At 40.4% G+C, this 22,044-nt stretch overlaps 1 protein-coding gene across 10 annotated transcripts in view; it reads left to right on the top strand.

Annotated features, from left to right (window-relative positions):
- The first annotated feature begins 6,833 nt into the window (after nucleotides 1–6,833).
- The window catches only part of LOC106603563 (nuclear pore complex protein Nup98-Nup96), a 28,173-nt gene continuing 12,962 nt past the window's right edge, over nucleotides 6,834–22,044 (top strand). Inside the window, exons 1-12 of one of the 10 annotated variants that reach the window (XM_014197415.3) lie at nucleotides 6,834–7,064; nucleotides 8,132–8,238; nucleotides 8,416–8,514; nucleotides 9,489–9,536; nucleotides 11,686–11,871; nucleotides 12,482–12,624; nucleotides 14,776–14,883; nucleotides 15,037–15,223; nucleotides 15,320–15,495; nucleotides 15,573–15,716; nucleotides 15,815–15,950; nucleotides 21,821–21,913. In XM_014197415.3, coding sequence (XP_014052890.3) covers nucleotides 8,160–8,238; nucleotides 8,416–8,514; nucleotides 9,489–9,536; nucleotides 11,686–11,871; nucleotides 12,482–12,624; nucleotides 14,776–14,883; nucleotides 15,037–15,223; nucleotides 15,320–15,495; nucleotides 15,573–15,716; nucleotides 15,815–15,950; nucleotides 21,821–21,913 — 1,399 coding nt within the window. In that variant the 5' untranslated portion in view covers nucleotides 6,834–7,064; nucleotides 8,132–8,159. Of the gene's footprint in view, nucleotides 7,065–7,152; nucleotides 7,258–8,109; nucleotides 8,239–8,415; nucleotides 8,515–9,488; nucleotides 9,537–11,685; nucleotides 11,872–12,481; nucleotides 12,625–14,775; nucleotides 14,884–15,036; nucleotides 15,224–15,319; nucleotides 15,496–15,572; nucleotides 15,717–15,814; nucleotides 15,951–21,820; nucleotides 21,914–22,044 lie in introns of those variants that run through there. The other 9 variants (XM_014197418.3, XM_014197414.3, XM_014197417.3 and 6 more) reach the window with 9 other exon arrangements.

The raw sequence follows: 22,044 nt of genomic DNA, 5'->3' as shown, positions 1-22,044 counted from the left end.
GTTACTATCGATGTTCCCGAATAGATTTCACTTGGTTTCCCAAATTAAGCACTTGGTAGCTGCAGGAACACGGTTGGAGAGCCCATGGCGGAATTATGATCTGTGGCGCAGCAAGAGGCTGCATGCTCCTCAAACAATGGTTGAAGTATGGAGTGAAATAACCGGAGTAGCCTACCTGGCATGAGTGAGAAAAAACGAACTGCCGGGAAAGTGGCCATTCGAGTGCATACAGATGACATGTATTTTTTCCCCTGCCCCTGTTCCTGCCCATTTGATAAATGGACCATTCTAAATCTCAACCAATTTTACATATTAGTAAAGACAAGATTAAACTGAGAATAGTCTGATGAGTGAAAATATGATCACTTGATGAGAGAAGAGCGTGTACAGCCTGAGTCAAGCTTTTTTTTTACTTTCTCAAATCATCACTTTTTTTTTTACTTTCTCAAATCATCAATAGCCTGTGGCATCATGCAGCCCATATATGTTTTGACTTCTAAGAAATTCTAATATTTGTATCTTAGAATTCACAACTAATGTTGCCAAATAACTAAATCTAGCGTATAGGACCTGTTTCAAATGATCCCCTTTATGCTCAACATAGCCACTTCATATAAGCGTGCACTTGGGAAAAATATCCTTTCTATTTTATTCACCTAAGATCAATGATATTCTTCTTACTATAAAATAATATGAAACAATGGCACAGATCTTGTCTGCTAAATTAACAAACCTTCAGCATGGCGCATAGCCAGAAAACATACAGTAGGCCACCTCATATTCTGTTCTTCTTAAGTACATTTTTTTCAATTCATAATGTTTCTTTTGACCTGCCTAAAATAAAAAGTGAATTATTGTGTATATTAAAAATCTATTTTAGACTTTTTAAAACGTAAAGGTTCCAAAGGCGCTCATCACTTGCTTGTATGCGGTTTGTATGTGTGGAGGCCTGGAGATGTGTTTATGTTAATTAACGGTAAATTAAGTGAGACTGGCAGGCTTTTCCATGACAATACACCTGTGGACAAAATGTCATGACGGCCACAGCCGTAGGCACACATCATTAATTCATAACTTTAAATACATTTTGCAAAGTGGTTTGCACAGCTGTTCGCTCAGCATACATACATTTTAATGAGGCACTTGAAGACCAGTACATGCATTAACATTGTTTGGATTTAGCCATAAGGCTAGACAAATGTCCAGGCTATAGGTAAAGTTACAATGTTTTACCATTAAAATCCCCATGGGTGGTGTTCCAGGTAGGCCTAGTCTTTTTTGCAGTGGTGCAGTGCTGCTCAGATTATGATTGGTACAAGGATGAACAACCAGTAGAGGTGCATGAGTAAAATCACTGGGGAAGCCATGACAGGGAAAAAAATAGCCATATTACAAAATGTCTTGTAATAATTGCATTTGCTCTTTAACCTGTTAGTTCCTTGCCACCATGATATATAGGCCTAAGGCTGATACAATAAGAAGACGTTGGCAGAATAAATTCAACCACACTTGTTTCATCACAAAACAGGAGAACAACATCTGTCAAGTCCACAAAGCATAGTGCCTGTAACAAACAGTTACATGACCAATCAAGTTAATGTTTCAGACATTTACTAAACAACTATTGATTTAGAGCCAAGGTGTTAGGCTACCGTTTTTTTTATTTAAAAATGAGTTAACTAGGCAAGGTATTGGGTGCTCAATCACGACCGGTTGTGATACAACCTGGATTTGAACCAGGGTGTCTGCAGTGACACCTCGAGCACTGAGATGCAGTGCCTTCGACCGTTGCGCTACTCGAGAGCCCATACACACCGTCACATTATTGCGGTCCTACTAGGAAGACTACATTTGCGTTCTTGAGGACTGACATGAGCATAATGCTGCACATTTGCCGAAAAAAAGGCTTGTTTTGTTTGAATATAAAAAGAGGGTAATATGTTGTAACTAGAATATTTCAGTCATAGTGTGCAGCCTTGCCGGATCCCATGGAATGATGCGGCGCACTCTATGCTGATAAACCTATTCTTATCCATTTTATAGCCCTATTCGGAACGGGTATTACAAGAGAAGTTGGTATCACACAGGATTCGTTTTTCCAAACAGCCCCCTGTAATTCTTAATTTTTTCAAATTGAATTGACTTATGACGGAACACAGGAAGTTTTTGTAGGCGTGAAGATATTTCAACGTCATGTCTAGACGATAATAGGCTAGCTACACTGAAATCGTGCTTGGCGGCCAAATGTATAGGTCTCCACATAATATTTAAATCGATTAAGTGTGATCATAATAATTATTTTTGCGATCCATCCATGTTGGACGTCCTCCTAATAATAATGCCCCACATCCTGCTGATTCGAGCTATTGAACCTATTTGCACTTGTGTTTATGGATCAGTAAGTGACCGAGGTAAAGACAGTTTCTAGTTGGATATTCGACGGATATTCGCGCTTTCAAACCTAAATAGCTTTGAAACCACTTGAGCCACAGACTCCAAATAAGTGTCATGATGTTGGGAAAATTGCACACAACATTGCACAGGTCTTATTTTCATGACTTGGACATTAATTTGCTTTCCAAAGTGAATAAGCATGTGGAAATGTGAGCAGAATTTTGTATTCCTAGTTGAATTAGTTAGGGAGCGTAAACAAAGTACAAACTTTTTTTTACATTCGAATTTCAATAGCTCCTTGGTCATGTGACCTACTTGACTCAAACAAGGTTCAGAATGTCCACTGACTACCCTTCTATATTGCACACCCTTTGGTTTGTTCATTTTCATCTCACACGTTTTTACATTAATTTTTCAACTTTCAAATTTCAATAGCTCCTTGGTCATGTGACCTACTGACCTCAAACAAGGTTCAGAATGTCCACTCAGTGGGCCTACACATTGCACACCCTTTAGTTTGTCAATTTTCATCTCACTCGATTATACATGAATTTTCATGTTCAACAACTGACATTAAACTTCAATAGCTCTTTGGTCATGTGACCTACTGAACATTAGAATGTCCATGGACAAGCCATATTGCACACTCCTGTTTGTGTACTGTAAAATCACGCAGTGTAACATACATTTTTCATAGCTTTACATTTCAATAGCTCCTTGGTCATGTCAATTACACACCTAAGAAGCGTGCAGTGGATATACACCCATATTGCATAACCTCTAGTCATGTATCATCATACATATGTGGGAATGTCTTATGTCTGTCCTACATGTAGTGTTGATACATGGAATATTCCTCATGAATTGCTATTGCAAGTAGAAGTATTATGTTCAACAACTGACATTTTCAGATATTATTTTGACAAACACACTTTGTGTGTTAGAGGCATTTTTCAGCTGTGATTTTACCACTCAGAATCCATAATGGATATGACATTGGGGCCAGCACAGGACGTAATACACTCTTACAACAATCTACTTTTTGATCTTCTTGACTTCTTATCTGATAAACTGCTACTGTGTGTCAAGAAAAGAGCCCCGATTAGGGGTTAGTGTACTCCAGTAAAAAAGGTCTGGTTTAGATTAAAAACTATTGCCCTGTGTCCCCGTTCATAGGGGCATGAGAGACTAGTCAGTGGTAGAATTGAGTTGGCACTTTATTGGCCCAAACACCCACAAACCCACAAGGTTGAGGTTTCTCATGGACAGTAATTAGTCTTTTTTTATCTTTTTTTTTGCACTTACGCATTGTGTCTTCTAACATGTCCAAGAATAGGATCCAAAGTGTTTGGAAATATTTGTTCCCATAAATACAAAGGAGGATGTCTCTCCTCATACCTCTGGCACTAGTCAGACTGCCAGACTGTGTAAAAACTTTATGATGGGGCCGGCCATGGAGTTCCCATTGACTAAGCACCACAGAGCCAATCAGGAGAGAATACATACAGGTCAAGGGTGCCAATTGAAAGTCAAGGGGTGTGTCTGTGCCTTTTGGATTACTCTCTCTTTACAGAGAACCCCTGTGGTTCAAGTCAAGAGCTACCCTTCCCCTTTCAGTCTGCACTGCGCATGTCTGACAGAGCCAGCAGCCAAGAGAGTTTTTCACAGTATGTCATCAAAAATTATTACACTTATGAATGTATGTAAAATGCTAATATGTATTAGATCCAGTACAATGGAATAACTAAGACCTGAATTTGAATGCAGCGTGTTCCGATTACTCCTTCTCTTTCTGTCCAGCAGGGTCAACCAAAAACACTTGGCCTGATGGTTCATGCAGATACTGGGGAAGCAATATAGAAATGTATTGATCCCTGAAATGATTTTACTATTAAATCACCCATATCACAACCCTCATACCTCGTCACAAAAATGTTCCTAAATCAATTTTGGGAAAATGATTTTACTCACAATTAACTTCCAGTGGTTCTGGTTCACATTTAAGAAACTCATGACAGCATTGTAGTTACTGAAGTTCACCTGAAATAAATAATTTCACATGCTTGCCACTAAACCCCAAAAAATGTATCAATAGTTAATCCTTTAAAATTCCACAATCAGATTGTATTGGTTCCTTGGGCAGACTTTGCTTGCGCACTAAACTTCTTTCTCCATTTAGAATGACTTGGGCTGAGTAATGATTTAGGATGTAAATCTTTGTCCCGTGACCACAGCTTTTTGTGGTTGCTTGAAAGTACCATTCGATTGTCTATATAAGGAGAGAAAGTAAAACCACAAATGCTTTGAATGTGAAGAACATTATACAAATAATTAAGCATAAACTAAAATACATAGACATTTCAGAGAATATTGGTTAGTTAGAAGGATTGTTTATCGAGATTTAAAACAAACGTAATTACATTTGCCTTTGTTTTTATTTTTGTAATATATTCTGTCTACGTGCAATTTAATGGGTCATTGTCACATACAGTATATATGCCTTGTTAGGGAGATTAAGTATCATACATAAGGTGTTATGTAGTCAAAATTGAGTGTTATTGCTGACAATACTGTGTTTACGTTATGACACATCTTCACTATTTACTTTAAAGTGACAGAATAAGGGCCATGTCATCAGAAACATTCAACTCCAATTCCAGTTAACTACATAATGATATTACACGTCCTTAGACTTGGTTAGGTGCACATCTAATGTACTTCTATGTTAATCCTTCATACTGCATGATTTTTTCCCTGACGATATGTTTAGAATTGTGATTGAAAAAATGCTTATTGTCATGTTACGACTAGTATTTATTACCTCGCCCACAAGCCATTTGTGGGGCTGCAGCGTTTTACACTCTGAATGACGGAGAAGGAAAGAGGACTTTTTGTCTGTAGACCTCACAACAGCAACCACATTGTCCACATATTGTTTCGCTTTTTTTCTGACATTGCACTTTCTTCATAACTCATCTCTCATCACATCCTCCACTTTCACCTTCTCTGACTTCATAATACTCTCATCTAAATGCTTTTGTGATTCATCCACAAGATTACTTTTATGTTGTGATTTGAAAAGCACACACGTTTCTAAAGACATTGAGTGCCTCGAAGAAAGAGGTGCTGTTGAGCAACAAGGAAAAATCAAAAAGTTGCATACTCTTTGAGCCCTTTGTCATTTGTTTTCTTCCCAAATCCCTGTATGACAGCCTTAACGATGTGGGCAGAGCACAGATGGAGCACTGTGAAGTCTTCGCAATCTTCTTTTTCCTCCAAGGAAACTATGCTGTGGGCTCTGTTTAGATAAGAAGTGAAATTTATAAATGTTGAAAAATTCATGTAAAATCGAGTGAGATGAAAATGGGCAAACTAAAGGGTGTGCAATATAGATGGGTAGTCAGTGGACATTCTGAACCTTGTTTGAAGTCAGTAGGTCACATGACCAAGGAGCTATTGAAATCTGAAAGTTTGAAAAATTAATGTAAAAATGTGTGAGGTGAAAATGGACAAACTAAAGATTGTGCAATGTGTAGGCCCACTGACTGTACATTCTGAACCTTGTTTGACGTCAGTAGGTCATATGACCAAAGAGCTATTGAAATTCAAAATGTAAATAAATAATTTAAAATAATGTATATTGATGAAAAAAAAGATGTGCGCAATATGTCTATGGCATCGGGTTAGCTACAACCAGTTTTTAAAGTTTTAGGAGTAATGGTTAAAGAGCTATTGAAATTTGAAAAAGTTGATTTGTCACTATGTTGATGGTCCCTAACTGCTGTTGGTGGACATGAAGAAAACTACAGGCGAACATCCGACCTGAAACTAATTTTACCTCGGTGAGAAACCGAACTTTCCATTTCCAAAAAGTTTAGCGGTTTAAGAAACTGGACATTATTGTGGCTACGGCAGAAACCTTTTTGGGACCTAAGGATTTTACATCTGAAGACTTGCAAGGGGTACTGGCGCCTGAAGACCCGACCTCCCAGGTTCCCCTTAAGTCTGTGTAGGGGTCAGATCTGTTTTATTTTTTTACAGAAAACTTGTTTGATTTAGTTTAGTTTCTTTATTTACTTTTTGGTAGTTATTTTTATTTTTTATTTATTTTGGGGGGTGTTTTGTTCGATTTTTGGGAGTCATGTTTCTTTCCCCCACTGTAGGTTGCGGAACTTTACAGCCGAAATGTTACAGGTACTACTGAATGAAGAAGTTCCCCCCTCCCAGGTTCCTGAGCCTGTGTAGAGATCTGAATAGTACAGTTTTTGTTGGAAATTCAGGGTAGTAGCGTGAATTTGGTTAGTGTTTTTCGTTTTTGGTAATTACCGTAGTATGATTTGTTCATCCAAAACATGTTTTGTTGATATTGTTTACAACCCCGTACCGTAGGTGGCGGTAATACACCGTGTGAGTGTAGTTGCCAATAAAGAGAAAAATTATAATAATAAGAAGAAGAAGGAAAAGACAAAAAAAAATAAAAAATAAATAAACGTTGGCGCACATAGACATTTTCAAAACCTGACGCATTTTGGCCACCTTACCGCATATTGCCTCGTTGTGCGACGAGTATAGTTACGGAAACTAGCATTGCTAGTTAGCTATCCCCGTTTAGAGACTTCGACCTTATTTTCACCCATATTGTGACTGGATAGACCATAGTGTTATTTACGGTGAGTTTTAACATTGTCCTGCCATCCCTTTTTCAACCATGTAAGCTAACGTGTTAGCACAACATCACAATTAGCATCACAACTAGCCGTGCTAGCAGTGTTGTGGTTCTGACTCACCAGCGACATTTGCGGATGTTTACAATGAACGTTAGCAGGCTAAACTGGTCATATCTGGTTTTATCTTGTGCGACGGGTACGGTGTTAGTGTGATCTATAATTTAATTTCATGCAATGTTTTACAATTGGAGTTGGGTAATTTAGTTACAGTAGTTAGCTAACTGACTAACGTCGACTGTTACTAATAATATCAGTATGTGTTGCTAGTAGTGCGCTAGCTAGGTAGCTTAGCTAGCTAACGTTACCTAACGACGTCTGCCAGGCAGGCCACAGCGTGATGATAACATATTCTTCTGTCGCCTAACTGGCTTTGTCAGTCGTTAGTTAGCAAACCAGGCGACTGGTAGACGCTATGTTAGATATATCTAACTTTAGTTACCTAAATTGTTATAAAGCTTTCGAAATGGACTTTCGATCTTGCCGCTGGAAAATATAGAAGGGGGACTGGCAGGTGGTATGAATTGAACATGTGTGGACGGTGGTTAGTTAACTATTCTGGAAACCTCACACCAGAACGAACGAACGCTTCTCTCAGTTCCAAATAGCAACTAACTAAAGTTGATATTTTGTTGATGTTGGCAAACGTGTCATAAATGCCATTGAAGACAGGTTAAACACCTGTTGCTGAGCCCAATCAGCTGTCTCGTAGCCTGAAGCCTCTTTTGGAATGTGAACGTCATTAACACCCTGAAGTAAACAAGTTACTGCGTTCCCGCCAGAGTTATCAAGCGCTTGCATGGCTACGAGAATACCTAAAAGATATGGACTGTGACCCATACATTTTTTCCCCCACGCCAAAAATCATACATAGAAAGCTAGCTATATCGATCTAGGTATTGGTAACTTAGAACATGTGTGATTACTGTAATTGCTCTCTAACTATCAAATCTGTTTGTCATTTCTGTGTGTCTGGGGATGTCAACTTAAGTTCTGTCTGTCATGCTGAGCAGACATATGCAGTCCTACTAGCAGGGGAAGATGTTCAACAAGTCGTTTGGTGCTCCCTTTGGGGGAGGGACTGGAGGATTTGGGACTTCATCCACATTTGGGCAACAAAGTAAGTAACAACAGTGGGTGCAGGGTGTACACTTAGCTTTAATGTATGTCCTGACAACTTGAGGACCCTTATGGTTTCACGCTTGTCTCATCAATGTCTTCGCTTTGGGATTCACTCTCAAGTCAAGTTAACTTGTTGTGGATTATAAGAGGGGTGGTGTTGACCCTGTGTTTGCAGACACTAGCTTTGGGGCGGCAACAGGTGGCTTCGGAGCCTCAGCGTTTGGGACGACCAACAACACTGGAGGACTCTTTGGGGCAACGCAGAATAAACCAGGTTTGCCACATCTAATCCCTCAGTACCCACCTAGTCCTGGCGAATATCGTATCTGCTTCTGCTTAACATTCTGTACTACAGGGGCCATAGCTGCTTTCCTTTAGACTTTGTTTCATTACAATCTCAGCTGAGGCCCAATGCACTGTGGTTTCTGCCACTACATTCTTGGTTTAGGAGCAGGCTATTGTTCTCCATTGCAGTGGTTTAGGGGTTAACATGGCTGACATCTGAGTATTTAGGGTGACCATGTTCTTCATTTGAATGAAAAGCCACAGAAGAAAGGTGTCTGTGGTATAATGTATTTTATAAACTGGGTGGTTTGAGCCCTGAATGCTGATTGTCTGAAAGTTGTGGTATACCACGGGTATGACAAAACATTTCTAATTACGTTTATAATAGCAATAAGGCACCTTAGGGTGCCTTAGGGTTAAGGCACCTTAGGGTTTGTGGTATATGGCCAATAAACCACTGCTAAGGGCATCGTGCCTAAGAACAGCCCTGAGCCGTCGTATATTGACCGTATACCGCACCCCCTCGTGCCTTATTGCTTAATTGTATAACTTGCATAACCACAGCAAAGTTACAGATTCCGTTGTTACATTTCCCACTGGTGTATTAACAAAAGATTCAGGAGGTTTTATATGTTTCAATGTGATGGCACTGATAAAGTACGATGTTGGGCATGTTTAAAACTAGCTTTTGTACTGTGACGTCTACCTGAACCGTGAACCTGCATGATCACACTGCCACTCGCAGTAGACCGAGAGCTGACTATGTGCTCTCATTTTTCCATTATTCAATATACGATGGTGAGTGTTATCTGTGCCCGCCGTGATACTGCTACTGACATGTGGTGGTTTATTTATATATATATATATATATATATATACATACATACATACATACATACATACATACATACATACATACATGTGTGTCTAACCCCACCCTGTAATGCTCTACTCTCTCAAAAGTGGTGACAGCCAATCCTCAACAAATCCACACTGGTGCAGGTAGAGGAGGTAAGCATTGGCTGCCGTGCACGCACACACAACCCGCTCTTAAACAGGCGGCTGTGCACACACGAAAAGCCTGGACACCCACAGTCGGTGTTATACTCTTGAAAAGGGGCTTCCGTGCATACAAAGTATATGCAATATGTAGTGTTTGGAGCAAAGCCACAGTCTGTATTCTGCTCTTAGAGGGAGTGTGATCATGTAGACAGGTGGCACTGTGTATGGCCCTATTGTCATACAGTTGAAGTCGGAAGTTTACATACCTTAGCCAAATACATTTAAACTGAGTTTTTCACAATTCTTGACATTTAATCCTAGTAAAAATTCCCTGTCTTAGGTCAGTTAGGATCACCACTTTATTTTAAGAATGTGAAATGTCAGAATAATAGTTGAGAGAGTGATTGATTTATTTCAGCTTTTATTTCTTTCATCACATTCCCAGTGGGTCAGAAGTTTACATACACTCAATTAGTATTTGGTAGCATTGCCTTTAAATTGTTTAACTTGGGTCAAATGTTTTAGGTAGCATTCCACAAGCTTCTCACAATAAGTTGGGTGAATTTTGGCCCATTCCTCCTGACAGAGCTGGTGTAACTGAGTCAGGTTTGTAGGCCTCCTTGTTCGCACATGCTTTTTCAGTTCTGTCCACACATTTTCTATAGGATTGAGGTCAGGGCTTTGTAATGGCCACTCAATACCTTGACTTTGTTGTCCTTAAGCCATTTTGCCACAACTTTGGAAGTATGCTTGGGGTTATTGTCCATATAGAAGACCCATTTTCGACCAAGCTTTAACTTCCTGACTGATGTCTTGAAATGTTGCTTCAATATATCCACATAATTTTCCTTCCTCATGATGCCATCTATTTTGTGAAGTGCACCAGTCCCTCCTGCAGCAAAGCACACTCACAACATGATGCTGCCACCCCCGTGCTTCACGGTTGGGATGGTGTTCTTCGGCTTGCAAGCCTCCCCCTTTTTCCTCCAAACAAAACGATGGTCAATATGGCCAAACAGTTCTATTTTTGTTTCATCAGACCAGAGGACATTTTTCCAAAAAGTCCCCATGTGCAGTTGCAAACCATAGTCTGGCTTTTTTATGGCGGTTTTGGAGCAGTGGCTTCTTCCTTGCTGAGCGGTCTTTCAGGTTATGTTTATATAGGACTTGTTTTACTGTGGATATAGGTACTTTTGTACCTGTTTCCTCAAGCATCTTCACAAGGTCCTTTGCTGCTGTTCTGGGATTGATTTGCACTTTTCGCACCAAAGTACGTTAATCTCTAGGAGACAGAACGCGTCTCCTTCCTAAGCGGTATGACGGCTGCGTGGTCCCATGGTGTTTATACTTGCGTACTATTGTTTGTACAGATGAATGTTGTACCTTCAGGCGTTTGGAAATTGCTCCCAAGGATGAACCAAACTTGTGGAGGTCTTGGCTGATTTCTTTTGATTTTCCCATGATGTCAATCAAAGAGGCACTGAGTTTGAAGGTAGGCCTTGAAATGCATCCACAGGTACACCTCCATTTGACTGAAAGGATGTCAATTAGCCTATCAGAAGTTTCTAAATCCATGACATCTTTTTCTGGAATTTTCCGAGCTGTTTAAAGGCACAGTCAACTTAGTGTATGTACATTTCTGACCCACTGCAATTTTGATACAGTGAAATAATCTGTCTGTAAACAATTGTTGGAAAAATTACTTGTCATGCACGAAGTAGATGTCCTAACCGACTTGCCAAAATTATAGGTTGTGAACAAGAAATTTGTGGAGTGGTTGAAAAACAAGTTTTAATGACTCCAACCTAAGTGTATGTAAACTTCCGACTTCAACTGTATGTGAGAGTGAGTGGCCTGTTTGTGCTTAGTGAGAGGAAGAAAATGAAGCTGTGGAGAGAGGGATGAAGGGCTGCATGTTTTGTGACGACATCTCCTTGTGATGAATGAAATGATCAGGGCTCCTATAAAGTAGTTGAGCTGAACCCAAAGGTCTGTACTGGTTTTGATCACCAATGCACAACTACAGTTCTAGAGGATCCTTGGTGAACATGAAACCAAACCATTGGCCCGGTCTCCTACAAGAATTTGAGTTGTGCACTCCTACAATAAGCCAAAGGGACCTGTGTGTGAGCTAGTTTGGGTGTGTGTCCCTCCCCAGGTGGCCTATTTGGTTCCAGTACCTTCAGCCAGCCCGTGACGTCATCCACCAGTAGCGGCTTTGGCTTTGGCGCGCCCAGCGGCACGTCCACCAGCCTGTTCGGCAGCACCAACACGGGCGGCGGCGGAGGACTCTTCTCCCAGCAGGGCAATGCCTTCGGCGCCGCCAAACCAGCCTCTTTTGGCAGTCAGTCTCTTTTTTTTATTGTCTAGCATTGGTCTTTTAAACCGGTTTACCATAGAATTAGAATCAGTAGTACCAACAGGCATTCCCATTCAAATAAATTATCTTTGGCCGGTGGGACAATGGTCATATTAGGTGTTCTATATGGAGTGTGAGTTTAGAGTTCTGTGCCTTTCTCATAGTTCCATGCGTGCAACAATGGCAAATAGAACCTGTTTTGGATTTTGATTATTTTGTGCTGGCACTCCGATGGCCACTCCAAAGCCTTCTATTTAGCCTACCAAATAGTAGTAAATAGAGGGCTCTGGTCCATTCTAGTAATTGTGATTCTCTGCTGGTGTATAATGAGATCATGATGTGTAATACCTTTGTTTATTTTCTTTTAATATATTCATGTATTTTTATAGCTAGGCTACTCATGATGTATTGCTTGTTTATTATGCTTTTTAAGCGCTTTGAGATTATGAAATGCGCAATAGAAATAAAATAAATTATTCTAACATTTCAGAAGGATTTTAGATCACTCATGAGGGGCATGCGTTTTCTTAGTCGGGTCACGTCGATATCATAGATGTCTGATTAGATCGTAATGATGTGTATTTATTTTTTTTAGCATTCGGTACGAGCACGGCCAGCGGTGGGGGGCTGTTTGGGGCGACCAACTCCAACCCTTTCGGAGGGGCGTCTACCTCCCTGTTCGGAGCATCAGGGTTTACCCAGCAGGCTGCCCAGCCAGGCACCACTGTCAAGTTCAACGTGAGTTTGGCCTGAGTTTGTTGGGTTGGGGGGCACTGACAAGGTGAGTAGACGCAGAATATGTCCCCATTGAGTGATGCTTGCTTTATCCAAATTCACGTGTGACAGCTGTGGGCAGCCAGCCGCATCTCCTAACCAACCATTGGCCTACTCTGCTGCTTCTCTCTGTCCGTTCTGTCTGCATCCCCATCAGTTTTAAGATGTTATTTCGCCTTGATGCTGGGATGTGCAGACAGTGATGGGGTTTGTGTTAATAGAGGAAAAACAGAACAGAACAGTGACCGTCAACCTTGTGCCTTTATGTAAGTGAAAACCTCAAGTTTATAGCCCAAACCCCATTCTACCGTGAATGGGCGCGTGTGCTATATCATTTTATAAACCATGTCACGGGCCATTTTAAACTACTCCTGGGCCATAAGTTTTTGTTTTGATAACAAACGGCCTTGTTTAGTCATGGCTAGCTAGCTAACACCCTTGACTATGCACACATTTGGATGGCACAGGAAAAAAAGGAATGGATAGCCTTCTCAAAGAGATGCTTTAAAGGTAGGATGCATATGCCTAATCAATGTAATTGTAAGTTAAATCTTAATCAAATATTTTTTTCTGGTGTTCATAAAATTCTGGTTTCTGCTTAACTTATGGGAGGTGTGAGAGGGAGTAAGTTTGTGTGGGAGGTAGCTTGTGTAGGCTGTAAAGTTGTCTGAACAGTAGGCTAAAGATGGTTCGCCTCAGTGCCATAATTGACAATGCAGATAATCTATGCATTTACATTGAGTATAGGAAACATTAAGAACACCTGCTCTTTCCATGACAGACTGACCAGTTGAAAGCTATGATCCCTTATTGATGTCACTTGTTAAGTCCACTTCAATCAGTGTAGATGAAGGGAGGAGATGGGTTGAGGAAGGATTTTTAAGCTTGAGTCATGGATTGTGTATGTGTGCCATTCAGAGGGTGAATGGGCAAGACAAAAGATTTAACTGCCTTTGAACGGTGCGCCTGGCACCTACTACTTCTATTACTACTACTACTACGGTAGTAGGTGCCAGGCGCACCGTTTTCTGCCAAAAACTGCAACACTGCTGGGGTTTTCTACGCTCAACCTTTTCCCCGTGTGTATCAAGAATGGTCCACCACCCAAAGGATAGCCGGCCAACTTGACAGAACTGTGGGAAGCATTGGAGTTAACATGGGCCGGAATCCCTGTGGAATGCTTTCGACACCTTGTAGAGTCTGTCCCAATGAATTGAGGCTGTACTGAGGGCAAAAGGGGGTGCAACTCAATATTAGGAAGGGGTTTCTATTGTTTTGTACTCTGTGTATATTCATTATAACATTCCTCCTGCTCACAGGTAGGCCTTTGGATATGTGCAAATCAGGTATTTTCTGCAGTAGCCTTTTCTATTATACAGTGAAAGGTGCAGTGTTTCTGCCTCTCAAAAATATGATGGTGTAAAGTTTTCAGTGTTTTTATATGTATTTTTAAAAATAAAGATAATCTTTGAGAACTTACAATCACCAAAATGAAAACGGGACAGTCGGTGAGAATCAAAAATGCCAAAAATGTCCTTTTTGTTTTGTCACTCACCTAGCATAAGAACACTGCATAAGCCATGGCAAAATGTGTAGCATTGCAGGAAGTTAGCTTTAAAACAGCAACAGTCTCTGCGGCCAAGAGGAGGGCCTCTAAAATTTGCGGTCGGAGACCGCTCCATTGGCCACAACTGCTACCACTCGGTATCGTGATACTTGGCCTGGTATCACATCGTTAGTAAAATGTTGGTATTATGACAACCTCATACTGAAAATAGGCTAAATGTTTTTGCAGTTTACAGATTTTTCCAGTGTTTCTGTGCAAAAATTATTATTCTCACCTTTTTGGGCCCTCACTAGTTTGCATCCCTGTGACCTAGGCTAGCCAACTACACCTGGGCCAAACTACTGTACTAGGACTCTTTGCCATGTGTCGTGTACCAAATGTTATTTCATCTGGAATGTACTGTAGTTAATGCTGTATGTCTATGCAACTCTTTACTGTAATCCTAATTCCGAGGTCAGTTTTCTCTGCTATGTGTACAAGTAATCAGTTCAACCTGCTCTAATACAGTAGAGTTTGTATCCCAATGAATCTCCTCTGCTGTCATCCAGCCTCCAACAGGAAGTGACACCATGGTGAAAGGGGGTGTGACGACAAGCATCAACACTAAGCACCAGTGCATCACGGCCATGAAGGAGTATGAGAACAAATCACTGGAGGTGGGTCATTGTTAGGCGTTTACTTTCACCTGTCCTCAGATCAGGGAAAATGGAAGGGAAAGAGATGAGGAGAGGGATCCACTTCAGAGTATTGAGATGGAGCCAGGCCTCTCTTACCCCCTCTCTCCTTTGTGGTGTGTTGCGTCTGTGTAGGAGCTGAGGTTTGAGGACTACCAGGCAGGGAGGAAGGGACCCACTAACCCTATGGCTGCACCAACAGGGGGTCTCTTTGGGGCTGCAGCCGCAGCCACCCCCAGTACGGGGGCTACAGGGCTGTTTGGCTCCTCAGCCACTAACACAGGCTTCTCCTTCGGCCAGGCCAAAAACTCCTTCGGAACTAGTAAGTCACAGAGGCCCATAGACCGAGCCCTATAGAAAATATAAATACAAAAAATTCTATCGGAATGTTGTAACTCCCTCTCACCTCTGTCCTCAGGTACGGGTGGGTTTGGTGCAGCCACAGGCAGTCTGTTTGGGCAGCAGCAGCCCCAGCAGGCCCAGCAGGCAGTCGGCCTGTTCAAGCCCTTCGGCCAGGCCACAACCACCCCCAACACAGGCTTCTCCTTCGGCAACACCAGCACCATGGGCCAGCCCCAACAAACCAGCACCATGGTGAGAGCCTACACACACACGTTAATACACGCCTAACATAGTACCATTCCAGTAGAGTAACTCTTTCTCCATCCCAGGGGGGTCTGTTTGGGGCCACAGCAGCGTCCCAGGCAGGGGGGTTGTTTGGAAACACCGCTCAGACCACACCAGCTACGGGCTTTGGGACAGGCACCGGACTCTTTGGACAAACCAACACCGCTTTCGGCAACGTCGGCACACAGGTATTAATTGACTCAACTGCTCATGCCTTTACAAAGTTGTTCGGTACAGTATGATGGATGTTTATTAATATGATGTCTGTCTGTGCTCCTATCCCTAGCAGGGCTTGTTTGGTAATAAAACGGCAGGGTTTGGTGCCACCACCACCAGCGCCCCGTCGTTTGGCACGGGCACCGGCCTCTTCGGCAACAAACCTGCCCTCAGCCTCGGAACAGCTACCAACACATCCAACTTTGGTGAGTTGATAATCTGCCCTTATTTGTATGCACCTGTGTGACGAAGGCTAGTACATGCTAATAAACCGTCTGTAGGGCTGGGTGGTATACCGTGTTTTCCGATGTACCGGTATGATGCATTGATCGGTTTGGGTTTTTAAATTCTATAACTGTATTTAAATGTTTGGTTTGTCAAATGTGATCTGCAACTCTGGCACGTGTAATGTCCATTTCTATAGTTTACTCCGTTTGCTACTTGTCGTCTTTCTCCTTCCTGCTACTGCATGCCGTTTCCCACACCATGTTCTATGGACAGATGAGTCAAAAGTATCACTTTTTGGACGACATGAGTCCCATTATGCCTGGTGGAACCAAACACTGCATTCCACAGTAAAAAAAAAAACGCAACACGTTTTGATATGGCCTAGTCAAAGTCCAGACCTAATCCCCACTAACGTTGTCAGGACTTGAAACAAGCAGTTCATGCTTGAAAACCCACAAATGTTGCTGAGTTAAAGCAGTTGTGCATGGAAGGGTTGGCCAAAATTCCTCCCCAGCGATGTGAGAGACTGATCAACAACTACAGGAAGTGTTTGGTTGGAGTCATTGCAGGTAAAGGTGGCACAACATCCAGTTGAGTGTCAGGTGGTAATTACTTTTCACACAGGGGTGTTTGGTGTTTCATAACTTTGTTTATGAAATAAGTTTGTAATTGTTATTTGTTCACTCAAGTTTCTTTTTTTAATCTGATATTAGGTTTTGGTTGAAGATCAGATAACATTCAGTATTCAAAATATGTGTAAGTAGAGAATTAGAAAGGGGGCAAATACCTTTTCACAGCTCTGTAGATGCAGAAAGATGTTGGTGACAAAGATTCTGCTTTCTACAAGTGTTCTATAATTTCACTTCCTTTATAGGGATGGGGATTTGAAATGTTTTAAGACTTGCTAGGGTCCTTTTTTCTCAATTTCCGCCTGACTGACGTGCCCAAAGTAAACTGCCTGTTGCTCAGGCCCTGAAGCCAGGATATGCATATAATTGGTACCATTGGAAAGAAAACACTTTGATGTTTGCAGAAATGTTAAAATAATGTAGGAGACTATAACACAATAGATATGGTGGGAGAAAGTCCAAAGAAAACCAACCAGAATTATTTTTGAGATCCCATGCTCTTACAATGGAAAGTATAGGGGCATAATGAATTCCAGCTCACAGGATGCAATTCCTATGGCTTCCACAGGGTGTCAGTAGTCTGTTCAAGGTTTCAGGCTTGTAACTTCCAAAACGAGTAAGAAATTAGTTTTAGTAGAAGAACACAATCTTGGAAATTCATGTTTGGGTGCGCGATGAAGACAAGACGCACCTGCTAATATCGGTTTCCTATAAGAAATATTATAGTTTGATTACATTTTAGGTTTTAGGTTATCAAAAGCTCTGACGAAGGCCGTCAGGCCGATACGTAAGCTTATTAAATATCAGTGATACTATCAAGAACAGTGTGCGGTTTCCTTTTTTCATTCATCCTGTTTCAACTGTTGCCATGCACCTGTAACAAGATTGCTCAGATGTGCGAGTGCCTTTTGAATCAGGTTATCTGAGGAGTCAATAGAAACGTATTTTGACTTGTTTTAACAAAGTTTAGTGGTAGATTTTCGGATTCCTTTCTCTGCATGTTGAACGAGTGGATTACTCTAATTGATGGCGCCAACTAAATGTACTTTTTGGGATATAAAGAAAGATTTTATCTAACAAAACGACACTACATGTTATAGCTGGGACCCTTTTGGATGACAAATCAGAGGAAGATTTTCAAGAAGTAATATTTCATCGCGATTTGTGAATTTATGAAACCTGTGCCGGTGGAAAAATATTGATGTGGGGCGCCGTCCTCAATCAATCGCATGGCATGCTTTCGCTGTAAATCGGACAGTGCAGTTGGATTAACAAGAATTTAAGCTTTCAACCGATATGACACTTGTATGTACCTAAATGTTTAATATCCATAATTTGTATGATTATTTATTTGATTTGCGCGCCCTCCAGTTTCACCCGGAAGTTGTCCCGCTAGCAGGACGTCTAGCCCTAAGAAGTTTTTAAGAATGAAAAGTGAATTGCTTTGCCACATGTTTTGCAAAATTACTTTAGTTCCTTGTTACAAACAATGCATATTTTGGAATATTTTTTATCTATACTGGCTTCCTTCTTTTCCCTCTGTCAATTAGGGTAGTATTGTAGAGTAACTACAATGTTGTTCACCCATCCTCAGTTTTCTCCTATCACAGCCATTAGACTCTGTAACGGTTTTAAAGTCACCATTGGCCTCTGTGAAATCCCTGCTGGTTTCCTTCCTCTCCGGTAACTGAGTTAGGAAGGACGCATAGATCTTTGTTGTGACTGGGTGTAATTAATGAAGTGTAATTAATAACTTCACCATGCTCAAAGGGATATTCATTGTCTTCCTTTTTTATTTGTATCCATCTACCAATAGGTGCCCTTTGCGAGGCATTGGAAAACCTCCCTGATCTTTGGTTGAATCTGTGTTTGACATTCGCTAATCGACTGAGGGACCTTACAATGTGTGGGGTACATAGATGAGGTAGTCCTAAAGAAAATTACGTTAAACACTATTATTGCAGAAAATGAGTCCATGCAACTTATGTGACTTGTTAAGCAAATTAGTTTACTCAACTTATTTAGGCTTGCCATAATAAAGGGGTTGAATATTTATTGACTCAAGACATTTCAGCTTTTCATAAAACAAATTGTATGAAAGAAATGAAACACAATTCCACTTTGACGTTATGGGCTTTTGTGTGTAGGCCAGTGACAAACAAAATCTAAATGTAATCAATTTAAAATTCTGGCAGTAACACAACAAAATGTGGAAAAGGTCAATGGGTGTGTATACTTTCTGAAGGCACTATCTATATGCCAACAGTGCGCAACAATGCCTAATTTATCATAACCATTACAGATAACACATCCTAATGGCTAAATTTTCCCATTTCTTTTAATATAGTGTAAAAAAAAAACAAGTGCATTTTAAAATGTATTTAACCATAATATCAACTGGTTATATCGTGGAACATGCCTATGGCATTAGGGTTGGGTGATGTCAACCTTTGACCTGTTGTGATCTTCCCATAACTTTTATACCCCCCAAAATTATTTAAAAGTAATAATATATATTTTAAACCCGCTACGACAGTTTAGCTATAGCGCAAAATCAAATTCAACTGGAGCAATCATGAGGTAATGGCAAATCTTTTATTTTTATATTCCTAACGGGTGGAGGAGCAGGACAGGTTTATATGCGTGTCTGTTTCTATCTGTGTGGCAGGCACATAATAGAGCAGTGACTGAGGAACGGGCTGTCTTTCTTTTTTTTTTATGTAACCTTTATTTAACTTGGCAAGTCAGTTAAGAACACATTTTTATTTACAAACCCGGAAGACACTGGGCCAATTGTGGACTGCACTATGGGATTCCCAATCACGGCCGGATGTGATGCAGCCTGGATTCGAACCAGGTACTGCAGTGATATGCAGTGTCTTAGACCACTACGCCACTCGGGAGTCTTACCGTAGCGAGCTTGATTATAGGCCTACATCATGGGCTGGATAGACGCGGTCTTAAGTCTTCTTTTTTTACATACATTTTTTTTTACATTTAGTAGACGCTCTTATTCAAAGCGACTTACAGTAGTGAGTGCATACATTCTTCAGCATTGAATAATTGCTTTATTTGCCTCAAAATAAATAAGAAATGCATTGTTTGTGCCATCTCTCATAAAGCTGTGATTGAGAATAGCTTATACTTTCATTGTTATTTTTGAAGTTCACAACTTTAGGACAACACTTTTCGTAGGCTAGAATATTTGAGAAATAAGCTACTGTTCATAACTTTAACTAGCCTTAAAGCTTTTATGATAGGCCTAGTAGGAGGATATGTTATTGGCCATTTGGTTTTCAACCTCGCATGGAGTCTTAAAAAATGTATTTTTTTTTTCTCTTTTTTTTTTTTTAATGGTCCACATGGATAATTTCTTTGTTAGTAGGGTTGTCATAATTTTTCTATAGGCTATTGATATTGTTTGTCATTATTAGTCCCCTTGCTACCTTACGTTTTTAGGCTATTCAAGTAATTTGTTGAGATGGAACTCTGTTATATTCATTGTTTAATCGGGAGAAAGGGGGATACCTAGTCAGTTGTACAACTGAATGTGTCTTCTGCATTTAACCCAACCCCTCTGCCTGCAATGAATCCTAGCCTATCAAATGGAGAGATAATGCAATATAGGTGTTTTAAAAAATATTTTTAACAGCTACAAGATACAGTAGTTAAGGAGTGTACGTTTATATAAAAACAATAGGTGTATGCTATAAGCCTAATGGCCATGCATACAACAGAGCGAAAGATATACAATATTTTCTGACTGGATATTTTACACTGCTTTGGTGTAATTATTATCTAGTTTCTCTGGCCTGCATTTCGCTCTAGTGAATTTCACTTTTTTATTTTACATATTTTCAGCGTGGAACCTATGTTTAGGGGTTATAGCCTAGGCTAACCAATTCTAAATGGCACTAGAAGTTCGCAAAGTAGCCTAAGCGGAAAAAAGATGGGATGCAATTATTCCAAAACGGTAGCTCGTTGTTGGAACACACATACAGTATTTCCCTACTTCAATCAACTTTTCTATTTTGAATTTGTAATAAAACTAGCATCATTTGGCAAAGAATGTAGCTTGTCTATCTTGTCAGTTATGTTTTTATAGGCATTTATTTCTGTAGCCCTAACGGGAGCTTGTGGGGAGCGATTGGAATGCAATTGAGTGAGCCTTAGAGGGGAAAGGGAATTTGAGGAGAAGGACTGTGTTACTTAGCCTTTCATTTTTTTTTTTTACCCTGTAAATGCACATGTACAAATGGAAATTAATGTCTTCAAGACAAAAAAAAAAAAAAAAAAAAAGAGTGGACACAATTTCACTTGCCCATTCGGGCAGCCACAAAGTACATTCCACCAAGTAATTTTACAGTATAATTTTATCTATGGTTAAAGATAGTTTTCGAACAGACATCAATTCAATTAATCATTCCCATCCCTATTAGTTTGTGTATCTTGTCTGCAAACTACTGCTTGTTTGTAATTTTTTAGCAAGTTCTGGCCAAAATAAATTGTTGGACACTAATTCCTAGTTAGCTGGCTAGCTAGCTTGCAAAATGTCAGAGCAAATGTAGCTAGCTAATACAGCCTGGTACCAGTACTGGTGTAGGCATAGATGAGCATGTTTGTGCAACGGTATCTTTTAAATCTGAGAGAAATAGACAAAGCATGAATGTTAGCTAGCTATCTAGATACATGAGGTAAGAATGTGTAATATAACATCTAATTAGGCTCCCCTGGAAACACTGACCAACACTTTGGTTCCTACCCTGTCAATAATTAGTCTCTGGCTTATTCGTTCGTTGTCATGTCAAACAACAATGTATTCAAGGTGCTGCCCACTATATTCCAACTAGAATTTGATTAATCATTCTATTTTCCAACCGTTCACCAATTTACTAGGCCTAGATGTTTTGCACATCACGCTGCTCTGTGTGGCACAGTGTGGAAATAACAAAAATGCAGAAATTCATGAACATGTTTGAAGTTGGATTGAACTTTATAAACAACTGGACTGGAGAGAGCCACTGAAATCACCTTCTAATTACTACTCATAAAGCATATTTAGAACTTTCATTGTTAAAAAATATTAGAGACCGTTATACGGTAAAAACATGAGAAATATTGTGATATGATATTTTGGCCATATCGCCCAGCTCAACTTATAGATGATACTATTGGCTATGTCAGTGACCATGTTGTTCTTCTTTCTGTGTTGTGTGAAGGTTTTGGACCCACTGCTGCTGCCGGAAGCCTTTTTGGGAACAAGACTGCAGCAGGAGGACTAGGGACCGGCCTGGGAGCCAGCTTTGGAGCAGGTATGAACGGAACGGATGACACTTCCAGAGCACAATAGGCCTGGCATACATATAATGTTAACTTCTCATGTATCATATGGAAGATGATAATTAAACCACAAATGCATCAAATATCCATCACGTAAAAAATA

Source organism: Salmo salar, chromosome 04 (genome assembly GCF_965601325.2).
Source record: "Salmo salar chromosome 04, fSalSal1, whole genome shotgun sequence".
NCBI classification, from domain to species: Eukaryota; Metazoa; Chordata; class Actinopteri; order Salmoniformes; family Salmonidae; genus Salmo; species Salmo salar.
Note: the sequence above shows the minus strand (reverse complement) of the source record. Positions and strands in the feature narration are given on the sequence as shown.